Source organism: Megascapheus bottae, chromosome 34 (genome assembly GCF_031878675.1).
Source record: "Megascapheus bottae isolate mThoBot1 chromosome 34, mThoBot2.hap1, whole genome shotgun sequence".
NCBI classification, from domain to species: domain Eukaryota; kingdom Metazoa; phylum Chordata; class Mammalia; order Rodentia; family Geomyidae; genus Megascapheus; species Megascapheus bottae.
This window is the reverse complement of record NC_143542.1, coordinates 1712429-1738464: the sequence shown is the minus strand read 5'-3', so window position 1 is coordinate 1738464 and position 26036 is coordinate 1712429. Positions and strand designations below refer to the sequence as shown.

At 42.5% G+C, this 26036-nt stretch overlaps 1 protein-coding gene across 2 annotated transcripts; it reads left to right on the top strand.

Annotated features, from left to right (window-relative positions):
- Positions 1-656: 656 nt before the first annotated feature.
- Positions 657-22980, top strand: Diras2 (DIRAS family GTPase 2). 2 transcript variants are annotated; one of them, XM_090324041.1, is made up of 2 exons: positions 657-677; positions 20903-22980. In XM_090324041.1, exon 2 carries the CDS (start codon positions 20939-20941, stop codon positions 21536-21538), a length of 600 nt encoding a protein of 199 aa, XP_090180167.1. In that variant the 5' UTR covers positions 657-677; positions 20903-20938; the 3' UTR covers positions 21539-22980. The 2 variants fall into 2 exon arrangements, with proteins under 2 accessions (XP_090180167.1, XP_090180166.1); XM_090324040.1 differs by lacking the exon at positions 657-677 and adding an exon at positions 830-1003.
- The last annotated feature ends 3056 nt before the right edge of the window (positions 22981-26036 follow it).

The following is a 26036-nucleotide window of genomic DNA, read 5'->3' as shown; positions in this document are numbered from 1 at the left end:
AGTTCTTAGTACATTGGAAACAACCAAAGGCAGAGCAATATAATCAGGAGAGAAAATCTGCCTCATTCTTGTTAGTAATTCATTGTGGATCAATGGTATTGTGAAATATCTTACAAATATGTGCACAAAATGGGTTGACCTCCCTGTTTTGCTTTCCTCTGATTCACCTGTTTTCTACCAATTCCTCTAATAAAATTATCACTACCAGCAAGTAAGTTTCCGGAAAAAAATCACTTGGCCAAAGGACAATGGTAAGCTCTGATTGCCAATGGCGACTTTTGTTTTAGGATCTTAATAAACGAGGCTCTATGAATCTGCTCTGGTGCTTGGTGCTAGGCTGGGGCGTTTTCCTCTGCCTTCTAAGTGAGCATGTTTTTAATGTCGCATTCGACAACTCAAAGAAAAGCTGAAAAGGGCTACAAGGGATGACCGTTCCTTGAGGGCACCAATGGCAAACCAGCCAACAATGACAACTCCAAAACAGAGAACACCCACATCCAATCTCCTTTCAATGAAATTCTTTGAATTCCTGGCATGTCCCAGAACATTTTCAGCTCTCCCGGTCGATCCCAGAAGCGAACAGGAGGGGGCGCCTCAACGCTCTTTATGGAGAGACGAATGGGGCCCGGCCATGGAACCTAGAGCCACAGCCGCTACAGCATCCGCCAACTCCGAAAGTAAGCGATGGGGAGGGGGAGGGGGAGGGGAGGGGGAGGGGTGGGGGAGGCCGCTGGGCGGGGTCAGGCCAGGCCCTCCCCACAGCGCAGCCCAGCTGGAGACATAGCGGTGCGCGCAGGGCGCAGCGCGCAGAGTCGCAGGGCGCAGGGCGCAGGGCGGCCCGAGCAGCTGACAGTAGCGTCACCGTCACCGCGGCGGGAGGAGCGCGCCGCTCCCGCGTCGCCAGCAGCCGCAGCAGCCGCACTCACTCCCCTCGCCACCCGTCCAGAGCCAGCAGCTCCACGGAGACGCGCAAGGAGCGCAGCTAGGCTGTCCCCCTTCCCAGGTAACCCACCCTCTCTCTCTCTCTGTCTAGCCGTGACATCGCCGGGGCTCGGGGCCGTGGGGCCGGGGTTATTTGCATCCCCGAAAGGGGCTTAGCACGGGGGAGGGCGAGCCAGCATTTCAATACCGGAGTTGGCTAGCTGGTGCGAGGGGGGATAAAGTACTGAAAGCCTTTGTGGATCCTGGTCGGGGAGGGGGGGGGGCGGTGAGCTTCGTGCTGTCTTCCAAGCTCTTCCAACAATGATCATAGTAATAGTAATAACAATAATCTATCATCATCATCATCACCATCTCTTCTCGCCAGGACTTCCCCTTTCGGAAACCCCTGGGTTTGTGGGGATTGGTATGCATGGGTAAGTTGGTGACAAGGTTTTAGGAAAAGTCGTCCCCAGATGGGATCGGAAGTGAGACGAGGGGTGGCAGCCTGTGGGACTTGGTGGGTGGCCGGCGCTGAGCCCCTCTACCTGTTTGGGCTCTCTAACCAATGTCCCTCGCCGTGCCCACCTCCCTGCGCTCAGGGCGCCCGCTCTTAGGCACCGCGGCCACATCCTCTGGAGAGATCTGTGCATCCCCCAGGGGTGACAGGGACGGATGACAGCCCCCAGCCTGGCTTGAAAAGTACAGCGGGTAGCCAGTGGCGTCGTGGGGAGGGCCATCTCTAGCCCCCTGCTCCCCACCAAAGGCCTTTTCTTCCCTTCTCCCCTTCCCCCTTTTCCCATTGCAGTTTGGATAGGGTGGGGGGGGGGCGCCGAAGCCCTTTACGCGGGCGCAGCAAACACGGTTTGTCACCTCCCCTGAATGGTGGAATCCAATGTGGAATTCCGTGGTGGAATTCAATTTCCTTCCACCCCGAGGTGCAGTGACACGGTCCGCAAGGCTGAGCAGTTTTCTTTTACACACGGGCCCTAGTTATCTCTTCAAAGGAACCCCCTGTGCCTGCTGGACTAAGCTTATCACAACTCTCCTGATTTGACTGGCGGGGGTGTGTGTGACATGAATAAAGCCAAAACATCAAACTTAAAAAAAAAATACAATTTTTTTAAATGAATATTTTCTAGGTAACCATAAAAGGCTGGAATCTTTTTCCATTTCCAAATCAATCCCAATGTAGCCTCAGTGACATTTGGGTTCCAGGAGGTGTGGAGTAGGAGGGAGAGAAAAGAGGAGGATGACATTAGACTAAACGGAACAATTTCATAGGAGACATCATTCCTAGTTTGCTGTTGTTCTCTGAAATGGCACAATCCGCATTATCTGCAGGTGTAAGAGGCTCCAGGTGCTGGGGGGGGGGCCTCAGGAAGATGCCCCCAGTTCCATCAGAGAGACAGAAGAGCAGACAGGAGTGTTCCAGTGTTCCCTGGGGGGAAGGAACAGAGGACGAAAAGGGAGGAGGGCAGGGAGGGTTGGTACTTTCCAGTTTTCCTGGCAGATGGGGATTCTATTTGCATAGTTAATGGAAAAACCTCCACATTCTCTCCTTAGTATAGACTGCTTCCACAGAGTTCCTCCCTCTCCTTGTGAGACAGAAAAACCCAGAATGCCAAGTTCTGGGAGGAAGTTTCAAAACGAAGGAGCAACCTGGGCTGGCCCTTCAAAGCCATTTCACCCCTCACCACACAGCTCAGACTTTGCTTATCTTTGCTTTCCATCCACTTTCATTAGGAATTATTTCCGCAGCAAATGATACCCCTTGTACTGAACCATTAAAACCTTTGACAAATCACCCGAGTTCTCTTATCGAAAAGAAATGATGGCTCATGCCTATAATCCCCGCTATTCAGGAGATTGAAATCTGAGGATCAAGGTTCAAAGCTAGCCAGGGATAGGAAAGTCCATAAGAGTTTTATCTCCAGGCTCCCAAAAAAAGGGGGGTGGGGGAGATGGTAGAGTGCTCACCTAGTGCCTAGAATTCATGACATCCCGGGTTCAATTCCTCTGTACCACATACACAGAAAAGGCCAGAAATGACGCTGTGGATTAAGTGGCAGAGCGTAGTCTTGAGCAGAAAGTGTCCAAGCACAGTGCCCAGATCCTGAGTTCAAGCCCCAGGACTAGCAAAAAATCCTCGCCGTCCCCGCCCCTAAAAAAAAAACAAACCCCTGGAAGTGGTAATTATGAGTGCAAGTGTTCGAGTGCCAGCCTTGAGAGGAAAAAATAACTAAAGGACAAATATCCAAGCCCAGTTCTAGCCCCAGTACTAGTACAAAACAAAACTAAAATGTGTTCCTTCTAATTTAGGGTCTGCTATTAATATAGTGGAGATTAGCCCATTTTTGCCTATTGATATAAGCACAAAAATCATTTCTCTAAAATGAATATGGTACATATTTTTGCATGGAAGAAGTTTTTGGAGGTGGAGCAAGATGGAAGCCTTTGGTTGTGTGGGGCTGGGAGTTGGTGAGGGTTTGGGGAGAAGATTAGCCTGCAGTGAAGACCTGCAACTCTCAGTTCAGAGAAGCACATTCTTGCCCTTGCTCACAGAGTGGCTTGGACTTCTGTGGTGAACTTGGACATTTGAGATATGAGTATTGCCCGTAGACTGATGTCTTTAAGGCTGATTTCTAGGATATTGATTGATTTTGCTAGAAATTTCCCCAGGAAAGTAGTTAGTCTTCAAAAGGGAAGCTGTTTTACTGATAATCGTCAATTTAATACAACTAGTTACTGTCAAAGAAAGGAGACCCAAACCCAGTTTGGGGGTGCATGCCTATAATCTTCAGCTGCTTGGGAAGCAGAGATACCAGTTTGAACAAAATGTTTTAGAGACCTTATCTAAACTCAGCCAGGCTTGGTGGGCTGTGACCCTAGACAAGCAAGAAAATCACAGTTCAGCCCAGTCGCCAGCCAAAATGAAAACCCACCTGAAAAATGATCTAAAGTCAAGAAGGATGGAAGAGATAGACTATCTGCCTAGCAAGCACACAGCTCTGAGTTCAAACCCCAGAATTGCTCCACACACCTCCAAAAAGAAAGACCCATGTCACAAACCAATATAACTCCACTTGTACATTTCTTTTTGATGATGATTTTGCAGTGGTGCCTGAATCTGGCTTTTAAGTTGCTATGTCGGTTGTTTCCAGTTGTACTGGCCACTACTCTAGCCAACAGCCAGGGGAGATCCTGAGCTAAACCAAAGTGAGATGATTTGTAGGTACAAAGTTTTTCTACTGTTAATGATTATATCTTTAAATGGTTATTTTTTATGAAATGGGATAAAGAATATGGTAAAATTCATGTCACCTGCTTTGTAAACTTAACTGACAGCACAATTTCAACGACGTCTGCGACTCATTCATGCTGTTTCTTTGGATAGTATGAATTGATTGGAAACCCCTGGGCTGCATTATGGGGACAATCTCATGCAATCTGTTAAGAAATTGACTCGTAGCAAGAGTTAAAGATGAGAGGGCTTTCCTAGCACTTTCAAGACTTCTAGTCAAGAGACTTGGATGCCACATAATACAAAAGGAATTATCATTGAAAGCCAAGAAATCATTTTAAGCTCATGCCTGGCTTTTTGGTTGTGATGGAGTCTCCACCATATTTTGTTGAAACAGAGATCCAGCTACACACTGCTTCCCATGCAGCTGAGACTACAGTCATGAACCACCAGGCTGAGCTATCCCTCCTTTGCTATTAACTACTTGTGCCAAGTTGACTCTCACCTCATGAGCAGTAAAACTAAAGGACCGGGTCAAATAATTCCTGTGGTCTTATGAACACTCTCCAGTGATTGTAGTTGCAGTCTGCCTGCAGGCTGTAGGTCAATTGGTACAGAGAAAAGGAATAGGCATACCATTCTGCACTTGGCAAGGAGTTTTGCCCCAGAAATGAAGGCCTGGGCTTATTTCACTGCCAGGCCCTGATAGCAGAAGCCGGCAAACATGTCCTTGGTCATATCGGGGGGGGGGTTATACTTCAATTCCTTCACGGGAGAAATAACAGTATTGTACAACTAACACATAGCCAGTGGTCTATTATTTCCTGTGTGGCCGACTGGCAGAATTGCCGTTGGCTATTGGGAGTCTTTCCAATGTTGATATTTATTTATTTTTAGGCCATTCACTAAAGGTTGGGTGAAATATAATATTTGGGAATTGACTTGGGAATATGGCGTTCATGAAGTCCAGAGTAAGTTCAATGGGAAGATGTCAGTTTCTGGGTGGCTTCCACAGCCAATGCGTGTGGGAGAGTGGGAAGCTGGATGTTAGGCCTTTTTGTCTCAGGAACAAACCTTGGTGCATGTCTGTGAAAGAATGTTTAATGCTGTGAAAGAATGTTTCATGCTAAGCACTGCCTGGGAAAATAAGAGAAGGCATCAGGCCTCCCACCACACACACACACACACCACACCACACCCCAGCCATCACCACTCCACACTACACTACAATATACCTTTCTTTGACCTCTTTCTGTTATTTGCCCTTTTGTTGTTCTCATTCTGTGTCAGTCCTGAGGCTTGAACTCACTCTCCCACTCTTGTTTGGCTTTTTTGCTCAAGGTTGGCATTCTGTCAAACGAACCATACCTTCACTTACAGCTTTTTGCTGGTTAATTGGAAAGAAAAGCCTGAAGGATTTGTCTTTGTAGGCTGGCTTCAAACCATGATTTTCAAGTCTTAGTCCCTAGAGTGGAAAGGATTATAGGCATGAACCATCAGCACTTTTTAACTTCTTTAACTTCTCAGGAAGGGTCCACTTAGGCAGCCAACCTCAGGCAAAACAGCCACCTGAAAAAGCTTTCCTAGATTTCAGATGTGTCATGGAAACATTTGGTGATTTCAAAGGTCTGTTTACAGATGACACTGAACAAAACACGTGATGAGATTCCTAAACTCTGAATCCAGGGAAAATCCAGATGAAACTCACTGTTTTCTCTTGCACTGAAATTCTACCCTCATTAAAATTCCATCTTGGGGCTGGATTTTTTTTTTTCTCTGGTATCAGGGCTTTGAATTTAGGCTCTACTGATTAATGGACTTGCTTTCTCATAACTGGTATTCCACTACTTGAGCCACACCTCTAGCCCAGTTTTTTTTTTGTTGTTGTTGTTGTTCTGTTTGGTTGGTTTTTGCTGGCTAATTGGAGAAGGACTCTCATGGATCTTTTCTTCCCAGTCAGAACTTTGAACCAAGATCCTCTTGGATCTCAGCCTTTTGAATAGCTAGGAGAAAATGTGTGAGCCACTGGCTCTTGGCTGGCATTTTATAAACGAATAAATTGCCCCAATCTTTTCATCTAGCTGTTAGTTCAGTCACAACACTGGGTTATCTCCACACATAGAAAGTCCCTGAGATTTAGAGAACAATTACCTGAGTTTTAGAGGATTAGCTGAATGTTTTGTTTCTTTCTCTTAACCTTTGTACTTCTCTCCCAGCATGAATAGGAATAAATGATCGTGACTCAGATGCCGAGATTCATGTCTTTAATCCTAGCTATTTAGGAGGCTGAGAATCAGGATTGGACTCCAAGTGGGGCAGAGAAGTCTGAGCGTCTTCTCTCCAATTAACCATGAAAAAAGGCAGAAGTCAAGCTGTGGCTCAAGTGGCAGAAAATTAGCCACAGGCAAATAAGCTAAGAGACAGTGCCCAGGTCTTGAGTTCAAGCCCCAGTACTGGCATAAAAATCCAAAATGGCGATGCATAGTGGTGACTGGTGATAGGCAGAGAGTAAAGGAATGGAGCATTAGGGAGAAGTTGATCAATAGTTCTTAGTTATAGTTAGGAGTAAGACAGAACAAGAAGTTCTGGCATGGTATTGCACACTATAATGATTCATTGTTACAGGTGAAAATAATGAACTGTATTCAAAGAACTAGAAGAAAGTAATTTGTAGGTTGTTACCCCCAGGAAATGATAAATGTTTGAGAGATTTGATTACCTTGACTTAACTACAAATATATATATAATGAAATATATATATATACTATGCAATATGTATAATATGAAATATATAAAATATGAAATATGTATAATATATATGCATGGATTGAAACATCAGTTTATGTATCATGACAAAAACGTAATGGCGGATAATTTCCATTTACTAAAGAAGGAATGCTGGACCCCTGTGGTTCATATAAGAAATCCTAGCTGCTCAGGAAGCTGAGACCTAGAAGATCAAAAGTACCTTGAGCAGAAAAGTCTCTGAGACTCCATCTTCAATTAAGCAGCAAATATCAAGGTTGGAAGCATGGCTTAAGTTGTAATGCATCAGTCAAGCCAGCATGAGTCCATGAGTTCAAACACTGGTGGTGTTAGATAAAAAAATAAGCAAAAAGATGAACACAAAATATAGACCCGACTTCCCATTTGGTGAGTTTGTAGGTAAAGAGTGTTTAGAACTATGACATGGATTTTGAAAAGAACTGAAAACTCCCAGAATAATTAGGTAGTTTTTCTTATTTTTAGTTTTCTATTTTGTTTTCCCAGATGAATGTATAGATGATATTCTGAAACAAATCAAAAGATGTCCAAATATCACCAAATTAAGAAAATGCAGTTCAGCCAGTAATGAGAAACAGATGTCTTGTTCCTTCAGAAAGGATCAAAGAATTCGATACTAGACCACAGTGAGAAAGGTATGAGGAGACAGGACCTAGATCCCAAGAGGAAAGGGTGCCAGTCTGAAATGTTTGGAGCATGTAGCAAATCTGCAATGCATGTACTCATTAATCCAGAACTTTTATATAGATGGGGTTTTATTCTGCATATTCAAAAATGAGATGAAGTCTTTATGAAAAAAGCTATTGAAACCAGGTGTTGGTGGCTATAATTTCAGCTACTCAGAAGGCTGAGATCCAGAGGATCATGGGCCAATCATGGACAGAAAAGTCTGGATGACTCCAGTTCTAATTAACCAGTGAAAATACCATACTGGAGGTATGGCTCAAGTGCTAGATGTCAGCTGAGGAAATAAGCCAAATGAACACAACCCCTGTTCTCCTGTACCCCACAAAAAAAGCATGTGGCGGGGGTGGGGGAAGGTGTTGTTGATTGAGAAAAATACACCTACTAGTTGAATTCTATGAATCTGATTAAAATACACATTCCAGCTGTAAATTACCACAGACAAGTCTATAGGAAAACATTTCAGGTACTGTGTTATAATATTATGGTTTGTCTCTGACTATATAAAATCAACTGATATCGTTCTCTCTCCTACCCTCTTCCTCTCCCTCTTCTCTTTCTCCCTTTCCCCCTCCTCCCATTGTCCTTTTACCTCTTACTCTCCATTTCCTCTCGCTCTCCCCTCACTCTCTCTCCCTCCTCTCCATCTCTGTCTCTGTCTCTCTTCCAGTATGTTACCCCAGCTTTCTTTTTCCCATCCCACTTATGCTTTTGGTTAGACATTGCTTCTGGTAGTTGAAGTAAACATGCTAAGTTGCCATTTTGAAAGACTGTGAACCAGTGAGTTTGTTACTTTTATACACTGGGAAATAATTCAATTTTTGTGCCTCTGTTTTTTTTTTTTCCTTCAGCAGTTGCAATTCCAAGCCTTAAGTAGTGTTGTAGTATTGGTATTTACTTTGGTGACTTTTTGTGATATTTACATTCTTACAGTGACATTCAGAAAAATTTCCTGAGATTTCCATGCCTGTCCTTCAATTCAAGACAGGTTTAAATAGAATCCATCCTTTATGAAGAGACCTTGCTCCCCCCTCCACCCCTGCGACAATCAAAAAGACCAAACTTCTTAATTATAAGATTTGTAATAACAAGCTATGAATACACACACACACACACACACACACACACACACACACACACCTTTTCTTTTTCAGAAGAGTGTAGAAGACACTCATCAGAGCTCAAAGGCTGAGACTACTGAAATCATCTTAATCTCTGAGTACTTCCTTTCAACATGTGCAGAGACCAGCCCAGCCAGAGCTCCTCCATCCAGCCTCAGTTCCCCATTGCACAGCTTTTACTAGCTTAACTTCTTAGGACTTTTGCCCCTTTATTAGGGTGAAATTACAATAATGATTTAGATATCCCACAATTCAATACTGATTTAAAGCCCATGTTTTCTCCCACACGTGTTATCTAGACCACTTGGACATGGGCCTTGACAACTGCAGGCCTGGATCTTTTATGAGGTACCTATAACCCTTTTGATGAGTCAGAAAATACACACAGACGTCTTTATGACTGCGGTTTTTAAGTGAGTAGGACATGTACGTGAGTGCTGTTGGCAGGATTGTGGCTTAAGTGTGGAAAAACTTTCTTCTTCAACGATTAGGAACACTGAACCCCTTGTTCTGGTGTTGCTAATTCATATAGGGTAGAGTGCCTTGTGGGACTTGCTCACCTTACTCAATCTAGGTGGCATCATGCATTGTTAAACATTGTGCTGTCAATAATACGTCTCTGTGTAATGTTCATAGCTTATTTTTTTTCTATGTGCCGGTGCAAGGACTCGAACTCTGGTCTGCATGCTCGATTAGCTTGTTTGCTCAGAGATGATACTTTACCACTTGAGCCATTCCACCAGCCCTGCTCTTTGCTGACCAGCTGGAGACAGAGTCTCCAGGGCTTTTCTCCTTGGGTTGATTTTGAACCCTGTTTCTCTGACCTCAGCTCCCAGAGTAAGCCAGGAATCCTCAGTTTCTCCACAGCTTGCCTGCCTGTCCGTCCTCCCTCCCTTCCTTTCTCCCTCCCTTCTTTCCTCCCTTCCTTCTTTTTTTTCTTCCTAGTTCTGGAACTTATAGTCAGGGCCTGAGCACTGTCCTTAAGCTTTCTCAAGGCTTGTGCTCTACCACTTGAGCCACAGAACTACTTCTTGGCTTTTTCTTGTATGTGGTACCAGGGAATTGAACCCAGGGCTTCATACATGCTAGGCAAGCACTCTACCACTAGGCCACACTCCTGGCTCTATAGCTTGCTTTCTTGTCCTAACCAAAACCTGTCTTGTTTTTGATCCTTGAGGCATCTGCGAATGTCTTCTCATCTGCCTTGTGTGTTTGGGGCTCAGGAAAAAAGTTGTGTGGACCACGTGAATGCTGACCCTTCACAGCTGGGCAACAAGTCACTGTTACTTGATCTCAGATTCCTCGTTTGTGAGCTGACAAGCTTGTCTAACACCCTTGGCCCTTGCTGGAAATTGAGGGTTCCTGGGTTACACTGAGGTTGCTTTCTGGTCAGCATTTTCTTATTTCCTCTTCCTCAGTGTCTAAGATTTATTCTTCTCCTTTACAAGCTGGAAGGAAGCCATTTGTCTAATAGCTGTACTTTGCTTCTGGCCTTCAGCCATAGCCCTTTCTGACCCACCCAGCACATATGCTCTCAGATTAACCTTAATTCAATTCTTTCTCTGCATTTTCCTTTTCTTGTTGAACTAACTTGGACTCCATGGTTAATCCATTCTTCTCTCAATACTCCATATTTTTTTTTTCCTGTTTTTAATGACTCTCCCTCCTGAGTCTGTAATGGAAGTTGTACTGCTTGCTTTCTTTCTTTCTTTCTTTCTTTCTTTCTTTCTTTCTTTCTTTCTTTCTTTCTTTCTTTCTTTCTTTCTGTCTCTTTCTTTCTTTCTCTCTCTCTCTTTCTTTCTTTCTTTTCTTTCTTTCTGTCTCTCTCTTTCTCTCTTTCTTTCTTTCTCTCTTTCTTTCTTTCTTTCTTTTCTTTCTTTCTGTCTCTCTCTTTCTCTCTTTCTTTCTCTCTTTCTTTCTTTCTCTACTGGAGTTTGCACTCAGGGCATTGACTTGCCTGCTTCCTGTGTTTCTGCATCCATTCCTCCTCCTCCTTCTTGTCATACTTCATGTCTTCTAGGAATCCATGGGTCACTCTCAGTGATGACCTCATCTAAGTTTGGGCGATGTGATGTTCATCACACACAATGTGCTGTAGGGCACTTTTGCAAACGTAGCTCCCCTTTAAGTGATGCAGGCCTGCATTAAGTCTCATTTATCCAGTTCTCCAAGGAGGAAACCTTCCTTTTTCTTGGTGTCACCTTCTTCCTCATTCTACTACTTCTTTCTTTTTTAAAATTGTAATCACATCCATTTGTGTACAAGGGGATTTCCTCTGAACATATCCATTTATATGTACAATAGATCAGAAATCACCCTGTTCATTGCATTACTCTCCCTTTCCCTCCTCCCCTTTCCAAAGTTTAGAACTTATATTTGACTATGTTCACCATCCCTCCTTCCCCCTTGCCATTTGTTTTCCCTGTCCTTCAAGTACCCACATCCCAGGAAAGCCATGTTTTGTTCAAAAGGGTTTCACCATAGTATTCCACCCATACATAGGCATATATATATATATATCCAAAAATGTAAATATACAGAAACATATATGTATGTGTATATACACACACAAACTCCTTTAGGACCATTTAGGAATATATAGGATATATATATATATATATTCCTATATGTGGTTTCATATATATTTATATTTTAGGTATGGCATCCATCTACAGGAGAGAAAATTTTGACCTTTCTTTTTTTGAGCCTGGCTTGACTCAATGTACTGATTTCTAGGTTCATCCATTTCACTGCAAATGACATCGTTTCTTACTTATGGTTGATCTCTGTTTTGTTGGATTCAGCAGTTGTAGGACAATGTTTCCAGAGCTTGCCTGCTATGAACAGGGCTGGAAGGGACATGGCTGTACAAGTGCTTCTGTCACATTCTAACTTACATTCCTTTGGATACAATCCCAAGAGTGTTATTGGAATTGCTGGATCACTGAGTAGCTCTGTTTTTCTTTTTCTTTTTTAATGTGTGTGTGTGTGTGTGTGTGTGTGTGAGAGAGAGAGAGAGAGAGAGAGAGAGAGAGAGAGAGAGAGAGAGAGAGAATTAACCTTTCCCCACCAAGCCAATACTACCCACTGTTGATGTCATCAGAGCTCCATATCTTCCTATGTCACTTTCCATCTAAGCTACATTTGCTTTGGACCTGATTTGTTCTGTCTCTATGCAGCAGCCAGATCTTCTCTGAGCGCTGCTTATGGTCCGTTCCACATAAGGGTAGCTGTCCCTCCCCACCACCAGCCTCCCCTTGTGTTGTTTTCCCCAGATGCTCATGTTTTCCCACGGTGCTCACAGCCCCTCCCTCTGGGACCTCAGAGTCTCCATCCAAGATGTCTTCAAGCAGTAGACACACAGCCTTGGTCTGACTTTGTTCATCTTTCATCAGAGTCAGGGGCAGAGCACAGGAGGAATTAGTGGCTTGGTGTACAGAGGTTTCTGTAGTTGTGGTCTAGATACCACATCAAAGGGGTCGCTCAGCCCACTGAAGCCAAGCCCCTGGAATTGCCACAAGTATATTAATGCTGTCAGGAGTATGGGAAAATCCACAGCTGTCTACCCACAGGCCTTGTTCCTCTCTTCCCAGGCTGTTTGTAGAAGAAAACTACAGATTTATTCATTCAGTATACATATTTTTTGTACACACTTCCTAGGGGCGAGGCTAAGTTTGTTCATGCCTTGGGGAGAAAGAAATAGCAAGGAGTTGAATGAATAAGAAGCACATACAGAGCTTTTATATAGTAGAAGTAAATAATTATTTTTAAAGTAAATAATATAATATGCCAGAAAGGAATATTTTCTAGGGAGAAAATAAAGCAGGAGGAGGGTATAGACCATCCACGTTGCTATCCACGTAGCTGTTGGGCTGAGGAGATACTCAGGGACATTTTCATTGTGAAGGTGGTATTTGAACCGAGTCCTGTGGGAGGCCAAGGGCTGAGTCCTGTGGGTGTCAGGGAAAACCAGTGCACAGTCCCCGAGGCAAAAGTGTGTCAGGAGCAGAAAAATGTGGCTGGAATAAAGTGAGCATGGGACAACAAGGTGGTAAATATGGGTGTGAATGGCAAAGGGCCAATCCTTTTAGCTGTTAACTCCCAGGAAGGCAGGACAGCTAATGGATGGGGGTGGAGCTAATGGATGGAATTCTGGAGCTCAGAGGATGAATGGATCTGAAGGGCCCAGAGCCTCAAGCAAATAGATGGCAAGGGAAGTGGCTGCAGGAATCCAGGGAAGAGACACAATCACCTAGAGAGTTCCCTGGGAGGCAGAGGGAAACATGGTTGGATCTGCGGGTCTTTTGAAGATGTTGCTGACAGAAGTGGCTTAAACAGTAGATGGATACCTGAGGAATTATGGAGTCAAAGAAGGCCCCAGGTACTTGAACTGGCTAGGCAGGTGTCAGTGGCTTATGCCTGAATTCCTAGCCACTCAGGAGGCTGAGATCTGAGGATTGTGGTTCAAAGGTAGCCCAGGGCTGGGGAGTCTGTAAGATTCTTATCTCCAATTCACCAGCAAAAAGCCAGAAGTGGAGCTGAGCCTTGAGTGAAAAAGCTAAGGGATATCACCCAGGCCTTGAGTTCAAGCCCCCGTAATGGCACACATAAAAACATAACGCTAAATAAATAAAAAGTAAAACATAGAAACAAAATGTCCCAATGCATGATTTCTTGAGCTCCTGCTTACTTTTGGCTTCAACTTCTTTGCTATAACAATGTACTAGGGAGCAGTGGCGTAAATTCTCTCACCTCTTTCTCTGTCATGTTAATAGTAATCTTATATAAGTGTTTTAATTTTAAATAATAACTGTCATCCTAGGAGCAATGACTTTTACACCGAGCTTTCCAAAAGCACTTTGTTTTTATTTTGCTTCATTTATTTTCCCTAATACAACTTTATTAGTGTACGCACTCACACAAAAAGGAATTGTACTATGAATGAGGGATGGATATTAACTTTCCTGTGTATTGTTGGAGACAGTGATGCCCCATGGATAACATCCATGACATCCACATGCTGGGGAGGAAGAGAGCACACAAACACCTAAGAGAATCCAAGGGACAAACATGTATCCTAACGTATCAGATTCTGAGGGCGCCATTTCAGTGACTAAGAAGTCAGCAGAGGTTTATGTCAACATGGGTCTTTTTACCAAGCTATTTCATAAACTTTCCTCGATGTCATTTCTGGTGCTGATTTCTTCCAGTTTCAGGAATTATTTCCTGTTACTTCTTTCTGTAAGATCATGAAGCAGCAATTTTAGTTTGAGGTATGCACTCTAGATATGTGTGTGTTGTGTTATATAAATATATATATATATAATCTTGGATATATATTTTACTACAGGAAAATGTGTTTTCCAATTACTTGTGGGCTTTTGCATGTGTGTGTGTGAGTGTGTGTGTGTGTGTGTGTATGTTGGTACCACAACTTGAACTCAGGGCCTTACATACTTCTGTGCTTTCTCACCCAAGGCTGGTCCTCTACCACTTGTACCATACTCCTGCTTTTAGATTTTTTGCTGGTTAATTGAAGATAGTCTCACAGACTCTCCACCTAGGCTGACTCTGAACCATGAGTGGGCATGGTTTCTATTATTTTTAAATCATAATTTTATCATTATTGCTAAGCATGTTGTCACACACACATTTACACACATATGTATATATATGTTTCTTCCTTAATGTGGTAAAATATTTATAACATAAAATGTCTCACTTTGACCATTTAATGTACACACACAGTTCATTGCATTAGGACGTGCATGCATTATTATTAGAACACGTGCAGCCATCACCAACCTCCATCTCCAGGATGGTACTGCACCTTTATCTCTTGCAAAGTCAAGTTTCTCCACCCATTAGCCATCTTCCTTTACCCTCAGCCCCAGGTTCCAGACAACACTACCATCTATCTGTGTGAATTTGATCACAACTCTAGATCTCTCTTATAAGTGCAATGATAGAGTGTTTGCCTTCTTGAAATTTTTGTCACTTAATAGTTATATTAAATGACAAGAGTCCTCCATGTTGTACTGTGTCAGAATCCCCCACTTTTGGTCATTTCTTCCATTTTGTAAATTCCTTATATGTTCTTGATAATATTTTGGGTTGCATGAAAGTTCTTAATTTAGTGGCTGTAATTACACCTGCAATCCTAGCTATCCATGAGGTTGAGATCTGAAGACTGGATCACGGTTTGAAGCTGGCCTGGGCAGGAAAGTTCTTAAGACTCTTATCTCCAATTGGCCAGCAAAAATCCAAGAGTGGAGATATGGCTTAAGTGGTAGAGCACCAGCCTTGAGAAAAAGCTTAGGAACAGCACCTTGGCCCTGAGTTCATGAGTTCATGCCCCATAATTACACACATTTGTGTTTGCGTGTGTGCGCGCGCGCACACACACACACACACACACACACACACACACACAATCTCCTAAAAGGAACGGAGTAAACTTTAGATTCATAGATAGGAAACCAAAAATCATGAGCAAGTTAGTAATAACGTTTAAAACATCTTCTTTTAGTCATTGGCCAATTTTGTAAACTTTATTTGGCGGATGCTAGAAAGGAACCCAAGTAAATGCACACACACACATATGCTCCAATCCTTTGTTGGTAAGGGGCTAACTGGCTTGCACACAGCACATCCAGCCATTATACCCTGCACTGATCCCTTTCCATGTGATAATTCTGTGTACTGTCACCTCGTGCTTTGGTGCTGGCTTTCTTTTCGCAGGGGGTAGCTCGTTATATCTGACTCTACTGAGTATGTGTCTAATCTGTCCTCTGGTAGGATCATGTATTGTTTATATGATTGTCTTTTTCATTTCCTTGACTTGTGTGGGAAAAGATAAATAGATCGTACATCCCCTTCCATGCAGGCAGGATTGGGCCAGTCTTAAAGTGCTCTGGCTCTATGCCATCCTGCTTTCCCTTAATGAGAGTGCTTCAAACATCAGCAAGGCTGAAGCTGAGGGCTTATGTGCCTCTTGGCAAATGAGAAACGTGGAAATGAATCTCCTAAAAATAATGTATTCCAATCCTTTATTTCAAGCAGTGTCCCATGTTCACTCTCCTTGTTCCATTCTTGCAGAAGTTTGCTGACGTTGTAAGGAGTGCCAAGGCCCTTAAAGTGCTAGGAGGTTGTCTCCAGAGACAAGATTCTACAAGAGCACCTTTGCTGTTTTTGCTTTTGTTTTGAGAAACATGAACCAGACATTTCTTTTTCTTTTTTGATTGGTTGTGAGGCTTGAACTCAGGACCTGGCTGCTGTCTCTGCACTCTTTAGCTCAAGACTAGTTAGTGCTCTACCTTGTTAAGCCCAAGTAGCACCACTTCCATATTTCTGGTGGTTAATTGGAGATAAGAGACTCATGGACTTTCCTGCCTGGACTGGCTTGGAAGTGCAGTCCTCGGATCTCAGCCGCCTGAGTATCTAGGGTTACAGGTGTGAGCCACTCAGATGCTTCACACTCATCTAACTTGCTTGCACAGGGCCAGTGTTCTTCCACCGGAACCACGCTTTGATCCCAGTTTTTTGCTGGCTAATTAGAGATGGACACTAATGGGCTTCTCTGCTTGTGCTGTCCTCTGAATCACAATCCTCAAGATCTCAGCCTCCTGAGTAGCTAGGATTACAAACATGAGCTACTCGTACCTGGTTTAACTTTTAGAAATTTTAGTTTTATTTTTGTGGGGAGGAGCTCAGATAGATCAATCACTCTCTCAAACAAAACTTTCATGTTTTAGGTTCAGCTAGAGAAGATACCTGAAATAGACCTCTATTTAAGATGAGATTATATATATATAAATATGTATTTGTAGATCTCTATCTGCCTTCTATCTATTTATCTCTCTATCTTATCTAGAGAAATGAATTTCACATAAGAACTTACACTTGATTGAAGTTGTTTCTCGATTTCTTTTTAAAAACATCACTATTCATGTCTTTATACAGTCAATCTGTTTTACCTTCCATGGTTCATTCCATTTGTATTAGTAATCACTGAAATGGGCTCCCCAGTGCCAACTTTATGGAATTCATTTAAAGTTAATATCAATTCTGGTAGGAAGAAGAGAAAACATCCCGAGAAGCCAACATGTCAACTGCCAGTGAGAATTATTTACTTCAGGAAATGCCTGAGCCTTCGTGATTGCTGTGTCACTGGGTGGTTCCCAATCCCATCAATACCATTCCCAGATGGGCACTCCTAAAGAGCTGGTCATCCAGTCTGCTCTTTACTTTTTCTCCATGGTCAATGGGCAGTCAACCCTTGGCATCCACAGGTTGTCCTAGAATACTAGAAGCCAAGGATTCACATATATGATGCTGTAGGATCCACCCAGAACCATTCTATCCTCCCTATTGACTTAAAACCCCAATTAGGTAACTTACCATTACCACCACCACGTGTGGTGCAAATTACATATAAAATACTTGTTAGGTTGTATTGCTTAGGGAATGACATAAAGCTACACTATCATTATTTCTTTTCTGTCTATTATTTTTTATTTATGATTGCATCTGCAGATGCAGAAGCCATAAATATTGAAGGCTGAGTGTGTTTGTTTCTAGAAGCAGGATTAATTCTGAGTATAACACAGATAAAGACTATATTTTATCTTACCTGAGATGATCCTATTTCATTCACATGGACCTAAGGGGTAAGGTTCTTCTAAAGAGGGAACTTTTATGACCTCCAGATGTCAAAGAATGCTTTCCTACCCCACCCCATCCCACCTCCAGAATCTAGTTCTGAAAGCCTGGTATAGCACTCACCCACTTTCAGCACTCAAAATGTCTGACTGGAATTATGGGGACATAGAGCTTCGTACCATGTGGTACTTTGTGGTAGGTGACATGCCCCACTTCTGTGGTCTTCCCTTTATCTGCCTCTGTGCAAATTTATATACTACAGCTTGAACTCAGGGACTGGGCACTGTTCTTTGGCCTTCTCAATCAAGGCTCTACCACTTGAGCTACAGCACCATTTTCTGGAGGTTAATTGGAGAGAAAAGTCTCAGGGACTTATCTGCAGAGTTTGGCTTCAAACCAGAACCCAAGATCTCAGCTTCCTGAGTAGTTAGGATTATATGGCTTTCTGATTGAGAGCTCTTGCTAAAATGGGGCAGAGCATCTCATGGTGAGAGATTGTGTGTGTGTGTGTGTGTGTGTGTGTGTGTGTGTGTGTATTTGTGTGTGTATGTGTGTGTTCTCGGATCTTTCTTTTCTTATACAATCATCAGTATTTAGACATGGCTCCAGCCCTATGCCCATATCTAATTTCCTCTGAAAGTGTTGTGGTTTTACTTCTTACATTTACATCTTTGGTCTCTTTTTGTGTGAATTATTATGTAGTGTAAGAAAAGGATCTAACTTTGTTCTTTTTGCGTATTGCTATCCATCATTTAACAACATTTGTTGCAAACACTATTTTTTCTCCATTGAATTTTCTTGGAACATTTTTCAATTAATGATTGATGTGATGATTGCTTTCTGGATTCTGATTCTATGCATTTATAATGTCGATCCTGTGCTACAACTACATAGCTTGATTATTTAGCCTTGTAGGGCTTAAAGTATGAGTCCTCTAGCTTTTTTTTCCTTTTATTTCCTCGGACATAGTTGGGACTATTTTGAATCTCATGTTTTCATATAAATTTTGGTATCAATCTGTCAGTGTCTGGAAAGTAGCCAGTGGACATTTTTAAAGATTACATGGAATCTATAGGCTACTTAAAAAATGTGAAGGTCCTGACAACATTATGTATCTGATATGTGAACACAGTAGGTGTTCTCAGTGTTTTAATTCCTTTCTGATTTAATTGTTTCCTGAGCATAATGTTTGTACCTTTTAGCGAAATTTATTTTTAAATGCTGTTTTTTTCTTTTCGACGTTGTTATAGATGGAATTACTTTCTTCATTCCATTTTTAGATTGTTTCAGTTGTAGTTTAAAAATACAATGGTGGTTTTGTGCTCCAAAAATGTGATGAAATAGTTTATTTGTTCAAATAGTTTCTTTTTTATGGACTTTCTTCATTGCATCATTTGTAGCTGGGATGGACAGTTTGTTACTTCCAATGTGGATATGTTTTATTTCATTTTCCTTGCCTAATTCCTCTTCCTCATATGCAGTGGAAATTATATGAGGGAGAGAACATCTTTGCCTTTCTCTTCTTTGAGATCACTTCAGTTGTTCACTATTAAATATAAGGAAAATTATGTGCTTTGGGGCATGCCTTTAGGAATTGGATTTTTGTTCTTGGTATGTGTGTGCATGTGTGCATGTGTGCATGTGATAAATGGAAATTGCATTTTGGATTGGCTTAGTTTGCAAATTTTATTGATATGGTATATTACCTTATTTAATATTAATGATAAATCAATTTCCATTATTTTAATTCCACTTGGCTACACTATATAATCCTTATATTGTATTGATTGATTAATGTTGCTAGTATTTCATTAATACACACACACACATACATACATACACATACACACATGCATATAATCATTATTAGTCTACACTATTTTGCCTGATTTGGGTATCATGCATAATTATGGATTCACAGAAAATGAAAAATGTTACTTCCTATTCAGTTTATTTTCTGTTTGTTTTTAAAAAGAATTGTAAACAATATTATTTTTAATGGCTTGCTAAAATCCATCAGTGAAGTCATCTAGATCTGTTATTTATTATTATTACTATTACTAATTAATGACTAATTCTATAGTTAATGCAATCTGTTATAGGTCTATGTTTTTAAATTTTCTTTTGTAATCAACCTGGGTAACTTGTGTTTATTTCATATAAGCAATCCCCATTGTTGTCGTGTATATAGGAGCTGAAAGCCCTGTTTAATTCCTTTAATCCTTTTATTCCATAGGGTCCGTCTCTTATTTTCTCCTGTCTCCTGTTTTATTTCTGAGTTATTAATTTCAGTCTTCTCCACTTTTTGCTTCATTATTCTAGCTAAAAATTAGTTAGTTTTATAGATACTTAAAAAAAAACCAACTTTTTGTTCTTCTGTTTTATTCTGTTGTTTCTTTATTCTTCATGTGATTAATTTCCAGTGTAAACCTCCACCTCCTCTTCTCTGGGTCCACTGTGGTTAATGATGCCTGGATGCACTGTTTCATTCCCACAGAGCAACATGACTGGTTTGCTCCTGTAATCCTAGCTAATTCAGTAAGCTGAGAGCCACAGGATCACAATTAGAAGCCAGACTAGGCAGGAAAACCTGTAAGGCTTTATCTCCAAAATAACCAGCAAAAAGCAGGGCTGGAGCTATGGCTCAACTGTTATAGCACCAGAGTAAAGAACCCAAATGAAGATGTGAGGCCCTGAGTTCAAACCTCTGCAAAAAGTATAAGTTAATTTTTTAATTTTTTTTAAAAAAAATTTCCAGTTGTGGAGCTTGAACTCAGAGCCTGAGCACTGTCCTGGGGCTTACTCAAGGCTAGAGCCTCTACCACTTGAGCCACAGTACCATTTCCAATTTTTTCTATGTATGTGGTACCAAGGAATCGAACCCAGGTCTTTGTGCATGCTAGGCAAGCACTCTACCAGTAGGCCACACTCCAAGCCCCTAGTTAAAAATTTAAAAGTTTGTTTATCACATAAATGAATGGGTCTATTATGTGAGGATCTCATTTACAGCTTGGGTAAAAGCTATTACATTTGAGGATGGCTGTGGAGTTATTTATCCCAATCTAGTTAACCAATTTACCTTGAACCTCACATGGTTATCTGTCTGAGTCTTGTTCCGTTTTTGTGTCTGTCATACTTTGTCTTCTCTGTAGGGAAACTGCACCTGGAAGCCCAGGTTCGATTAGCTTGCTTCAGATCTCTCTCTGTCAGCACCCGCTGTGATGTGATTTATGAAATATTTGTGAACTTATCTTTCTGATTTCTGTCTGTTCCACTTGATTCTGAGTTCCATGGGAAGAGAGACCCTGTCTGTGGTCCTTGCTCTTCACGGCTGTTCCTTGGACTCTTTCCCAGAGCCTGGCCTTTAGCCAAAGCTCAATAGATAGTTCTCTGGACAAATGAATAGCAGTAGCCATTTCAGGTTTAATATTTGTTTTCTACAAATAGTTATATTTGTATTAATTCTGTCAACATCTGGTTCCTTTGCTAGGTGCCTCCTGACTGATAGCTGGAGTCTTCAAGCAAAATGCCTGAGCAGAGCAATGATTACCGGGTGGCTGTATTTGGGGCAGGAGGTGTGGGCAAGAGCTCCCTGGTCTTGCGGTTTGTGAAAGGCACCTTCCGGGAGAGCTACATCCCAACTGTGGAAGACACCTACCGGCAGGTGATCAGCTGTGATAAGAGCATCTGTACCCTGCAGATCACTGACACAACCGGGAGCCACCAGTTTCCTGCCATGCAGCGGCTGTCCATCTCCAAAGGGCATGCCTTCATTCTGGTGTATTCCATCACCAGCCGGCAGTCCCTGGAAGAGCTCAAACCCATCTATGAGCAGATCTGTGAGATCAAAGGGGATGTGGAGAGCATCCCTATCATGCTGGTGGGGAACAAGTGTGACGAGAGCCCCAGCCGAGAGGTGCAGAGCAGCGAGGCGGAGGACCTGGCCCGCACCTGGAAGTGTGCCTTCATGGAGACGTCAGCCAAGCTCAACCACAACGTCAAGGAGCTCTTTCAGGAGCTGCTCAACTTGGAGAAGCGCAGGACTGTGAGTCTCCAGATCGACGGCAAAAAGAGCAAGCAGCAGAAAAGGAAAGAGAAGCTCAAGGGCAAGTGTGTGGTCATGTGAGAGTCCTGTTCTGCAGGAAGAGCCACAAGCTGTCATCCGGGTCTCACTCCCCTCCCTGCGTGACAACCCCCCCACCCCCTTGTCAGGGCAGCATGTACGATGCCCACCTGTTAAAACATTGCATTTGGCTGAGACACACCCTAGTGTCTTTCAAGAGGCATTCCACACCACCACCAATAAGCTACCTTCCTTGGAGTTGCTCACACAGGCACCCCCAGGAAACTGAGAGGTGCAGCCATTTTCTGAGGAGGTTTTTTTGCCATTGGGAAGCTGGGGGAGGGGGTGGGGGCTCCCAACCACATACACAGAACAAGTACAAGGAACACATGCCAGCCATTGCGGACGGTACCATCCCCACACCAGGCATCTTCTCCACTCAGGAACATCTTAAGGGGAGGGATGGGTGGAGGCAGAGTGAGATTAGTGGGTCTACACACTGGGCAGAAGTGGTCCTTTTAGATACATTGTGAAACATAGCCTCCCCCAGAGAATGTTTGCTTTCCATTCATTTTCAAATGCCCCGCCCTGAAGGGTGTATTTAATCCCTGTAGACCCAGTTAGAAAGTACCATGATGGGAAACCTATCAGAATGTCTATTTTCACATACTCACCGGTGGCGCAATGCCCTCTCACGAGCTCTTCAGTTTTTGAATAAGGAGATGGTGACTCGGTTAAAACATCGTCATCCTATTCCATGGTGTGATGCTTTAAGGATTTTAGAAATGTGAAATTCCTTTCCTTTAGACATAGGAGGGCTGCCATTTCCTTCAGCCCTCAGATTTTAAATAAATAAAAGCCAATATAATAGATATTTTTTAGACTTGTTTTCCTCCTCCCTCCAGGATGGTTTTCTCTTCTTAAATAACTTGATGTGTACCCAGCTGGGATACAGCCAACACAGGGCCATCCAATGACCAGAAGCACATCTAGTTTTCTCAGTGACCCAATACATATATAAGCCACACTTTACACCTTAATGAAATCCTTTGAAGCAGAAGTTGTTTACTATGTCTCTCATGATGTATTGCTCTCGGAAGCGTATTCCTGGAGACTGCATTTTAACAAATAGTAAATTTTCTTGCATGATCCATTGCACATATCCTGTAAGCACTGTTCATAGCAGTGTTCACCCTAGGAACAATGATCTCTTCCTAATGGTTGTGTGTGCACCCTTAATCCTTCAAACCAAATTACAGCCACCACTACTTCCTGCTAGCATGGGAGGTGATGGAGATTGCAGATAAGCTGGCTGCTCTGTCCTTAGCACGGCCTGCTGAGCTCAGCCTATCTGCCATCCAAGAGTCTAACTGGGCTCTGCCTTTCCACTGACAGAACCTGTGAATTCTATTTCAGTTGACAGAACAAACACATGCCATCCCCGACTGCTGGCTCATTCCCTTCCTTTTTACTGTTCTTTTCATTGCCTGCTGGGGAAGCAGAGGAAGCAGAGTTTGTAGGGGGGGGGTGTCAGGGGAGGGCTGTGAATACTGACTTCTGTACTTGCTGCTTTGACCTCTCCTCCCATGCAGACAACAGCCATGTAAACACCTCCATCTTCTAAAACACACTTGAGATCTCAGCGTCTCTTACCTTTCTAGTTCTTTCTCTTATCTGCTTATGTCTTCTCTGCTCTACCTATCACCCACCCTAGTGATGCCATTTGTGTATGGGAAGTGCCTTTGAGAACCATTTGGCTCCATGGTAATTAGCATCTCCATGGTCTTCTAGAACAAAACCCTCCTGTCTTTATCTAGGGAAAAAGACACACTGAGAAAGGAAGCACATGGTATGGGAGCCATCAGGGAATGTAGAATCTTTGGGGGGCAATTCCACGACTGCTGTAAGTCCCTCATGCAGGGACTTTCGTTGCATATGGCCATTCTTTCGCATTTGCAAAGGTGAGTTGTTGGATGTTGTGGAATATCCATTTTCTTTTCAACTTGTCCATACGTGTTTTTTATTTTTATTTTTTGTATTTCTATTCTCTGAGATGACCAACCTGTCCTTTGAGTATGGCAAAAGTAGAAGAAAGACCAGAACTTCATAGCTAACTTGGAACATATACTTTAGGGTGAATTCTGAGTTTAGCAGTAAAGTAGATGGCCTTTCCCATGTGCTAATAAAGCTTTTTATCACAACATTTTCTGTAAGTCATTCCTGCTGATCCTGAGTTAGGTTTCTTTTAGCGTTTTTAAAGTCAGACTCCGCAGGTTTGAGTGTTGAGGTGATCATCAATACAAAAAGCTTGCAGTTATTGACAATCTGAGCTCATGGAGGATACGTCATCTTCCTTTGTATTTTGTCTGTGAGTTTATAGGAGAGAAAGGTAGGCTGGGAAAGTCTCTATCCCAGGGCTTCATTCTCAGATCGTTATGTAGACTGAGAATGTCACCCTCATCTTTAGGAGCTCTTTCCTGACTCAGGGCTTGAGGGGTTAATGCCATTGAGGGTTTGTTTCTATCTCCAAATAAGGAGTCTTGGTTCTTGAAACCACATCCTTCATTGCACAAGGGCACAGAAGCTTTTGACCTAGCCCCAGTATCTTAGAAAACTCAAAATACTGCTTTGAAGAGGATGGTATTCTGGGATTCAGCATGGGACTCCATGAGTTCCTTTTCTGTCCTCACTGTTCCCTTCTCCATCTAGTGACAAGCCATGGGCACGCATACAATGCAGCAAGGCCAACACCAGAGCAATATTGAATTGTTCATTATATCTAAAATTATGTATATTATATAACTTACCTTCCTGCATTTTAAAGTAGTAAATTGTACATATCTATAAGCTAGTATATTTGTTTCACTGTTTGTAATTCTTACAAAACGCCCATTCTTTATAGAACTAAAACAGATTAAATATTTTAAAAATTGCTCTGTGATACTTTTTCCCCTAACACCCTCCCCCCACCCACTAAAATTTCTGATGTGTTGCTTCACCTAATCTCTCTGAAAATAACACATGTAAATCCTTGAAGACACGTCCTGGAATTCAGTAGTCCATAACGATGGTGTATAGACAAAGTATTTGCAGAGCATGACTTTTGTATGTGTGATCTCACCCTGTATATTTATATCTGAGGTGTACTTATTGTGATAACGTCATTCTCTATTATATTTTATCTACTCTGCAGTTATTAAAAATCACCTTGCCTACAAGTTTGTAGTTATAGTGATGGTCTGAAAATTCTGGCACGTGTTACAATAAAGCTTAGTTATGACTGGAAAGTGGTGATGGTTTTTTTTTTTTCCCATCGAGGTGCAGTTGGGCTGTAATCTTGAGGACATGGTTCTCCACCACCCTTTGGTGTTAAGTAATCACATTCCTCATTAAAACCAGGTGGGAGTGAATCAAATGTTCCGGATAGGAACAAATGCACGGGAAGAAGTAGGGATGGACATACTTGGAAGGAAACCAAGATCTTTTCAATTCTGCATCTTCCTCCACTCAGATTACTAAGTGAGATTGTGCTAGACAGCCCCTATGATCAGTGGCTCCTAGGTACAGGGTTTTTTCTTTTTTTTTGTCTTTATTCCTTGTCCTTTACACTAAGCTATGAACTTAAGCTTCAGTTTTGGTCGCAGGGAAAAAGGTCAGAAACCACAAACAAAATCCTCACTCTGCAACTGACTGTGGTTAGACGCACACCCAGGTGTGTGTGCATGCATGTGCATTCGTACTTGCATGCATACATGCGTGCGTGTGTGTACTAATATTGGGCTTGAACTTGGGGCCCTTGTACTGTGCCTTAACTTTTTCACTGAAGGATGACGCTCTGCCACTTGATCCATACTTCCACTTACAGGCTTTTGCTTGTTAATGGGAGAGCAGAGTCTCAAAGACATTTTTCTCAGGGCTGGCCTCAAACCTTAATCCTCAGATATCAGCTTTCGAATAGCTAGGATTACTGGTGTAATTCACGACTGCCCAGATGTGACACTGGTACTTAAAAGGTCATGAGTCCCTTGCAATCAAATTTAATTGATTTCTCTTAGTCAGGTTTCATTGGTCATTCCTGCTATCCTCCTGAATCTGCTGGGTGGCTGGTCACTTGTCTGATCAAGTTCCCTTTGGTGCATATTTTCCAGGCAGGAAATTGGAAATGTTGGTGTGACAGTGTGGGCCTTCTCTGATGTGGTATCAAGATTAGCTTTGGCAGGAAATTAGAGTTCAGGCATAGAGCTCACACCCCCTGCACTCCCTGGGAGAATTCTATCAGGGCTAGATATGAGATGACTTCATTGGTCTTGGGTCTGAGCCCCCAAAGCTTTCTGGAGTGCCAGTCCCTTGCCATAGTCCAGTCCTAGAATGGCACATGCTCCATTCCTGACAAATACGTTTTCCTTGGGTGACTAGAAAAACTGGTGGCCCCGAGTGAGTCCTGCCTTTAGTTCTATTTCTCACTATTGCCTTGGGTACTGTGACAGTGTGGTTGATGACCGGAACCTCTGATTGCTCAAAACTCAATGGAAACTGTGTGGCTGAGCTTATAGGACTCCAT

Excerpts from the sequence above, each read along its gene's own strand:
- Diras2 (XM_090324041.1), top strand. The coding sequence starts at position 20,939 with ATGCCTGAGCAGAGCAATGATTACCGGGTGGCTGTATTTGGGGCAGGA.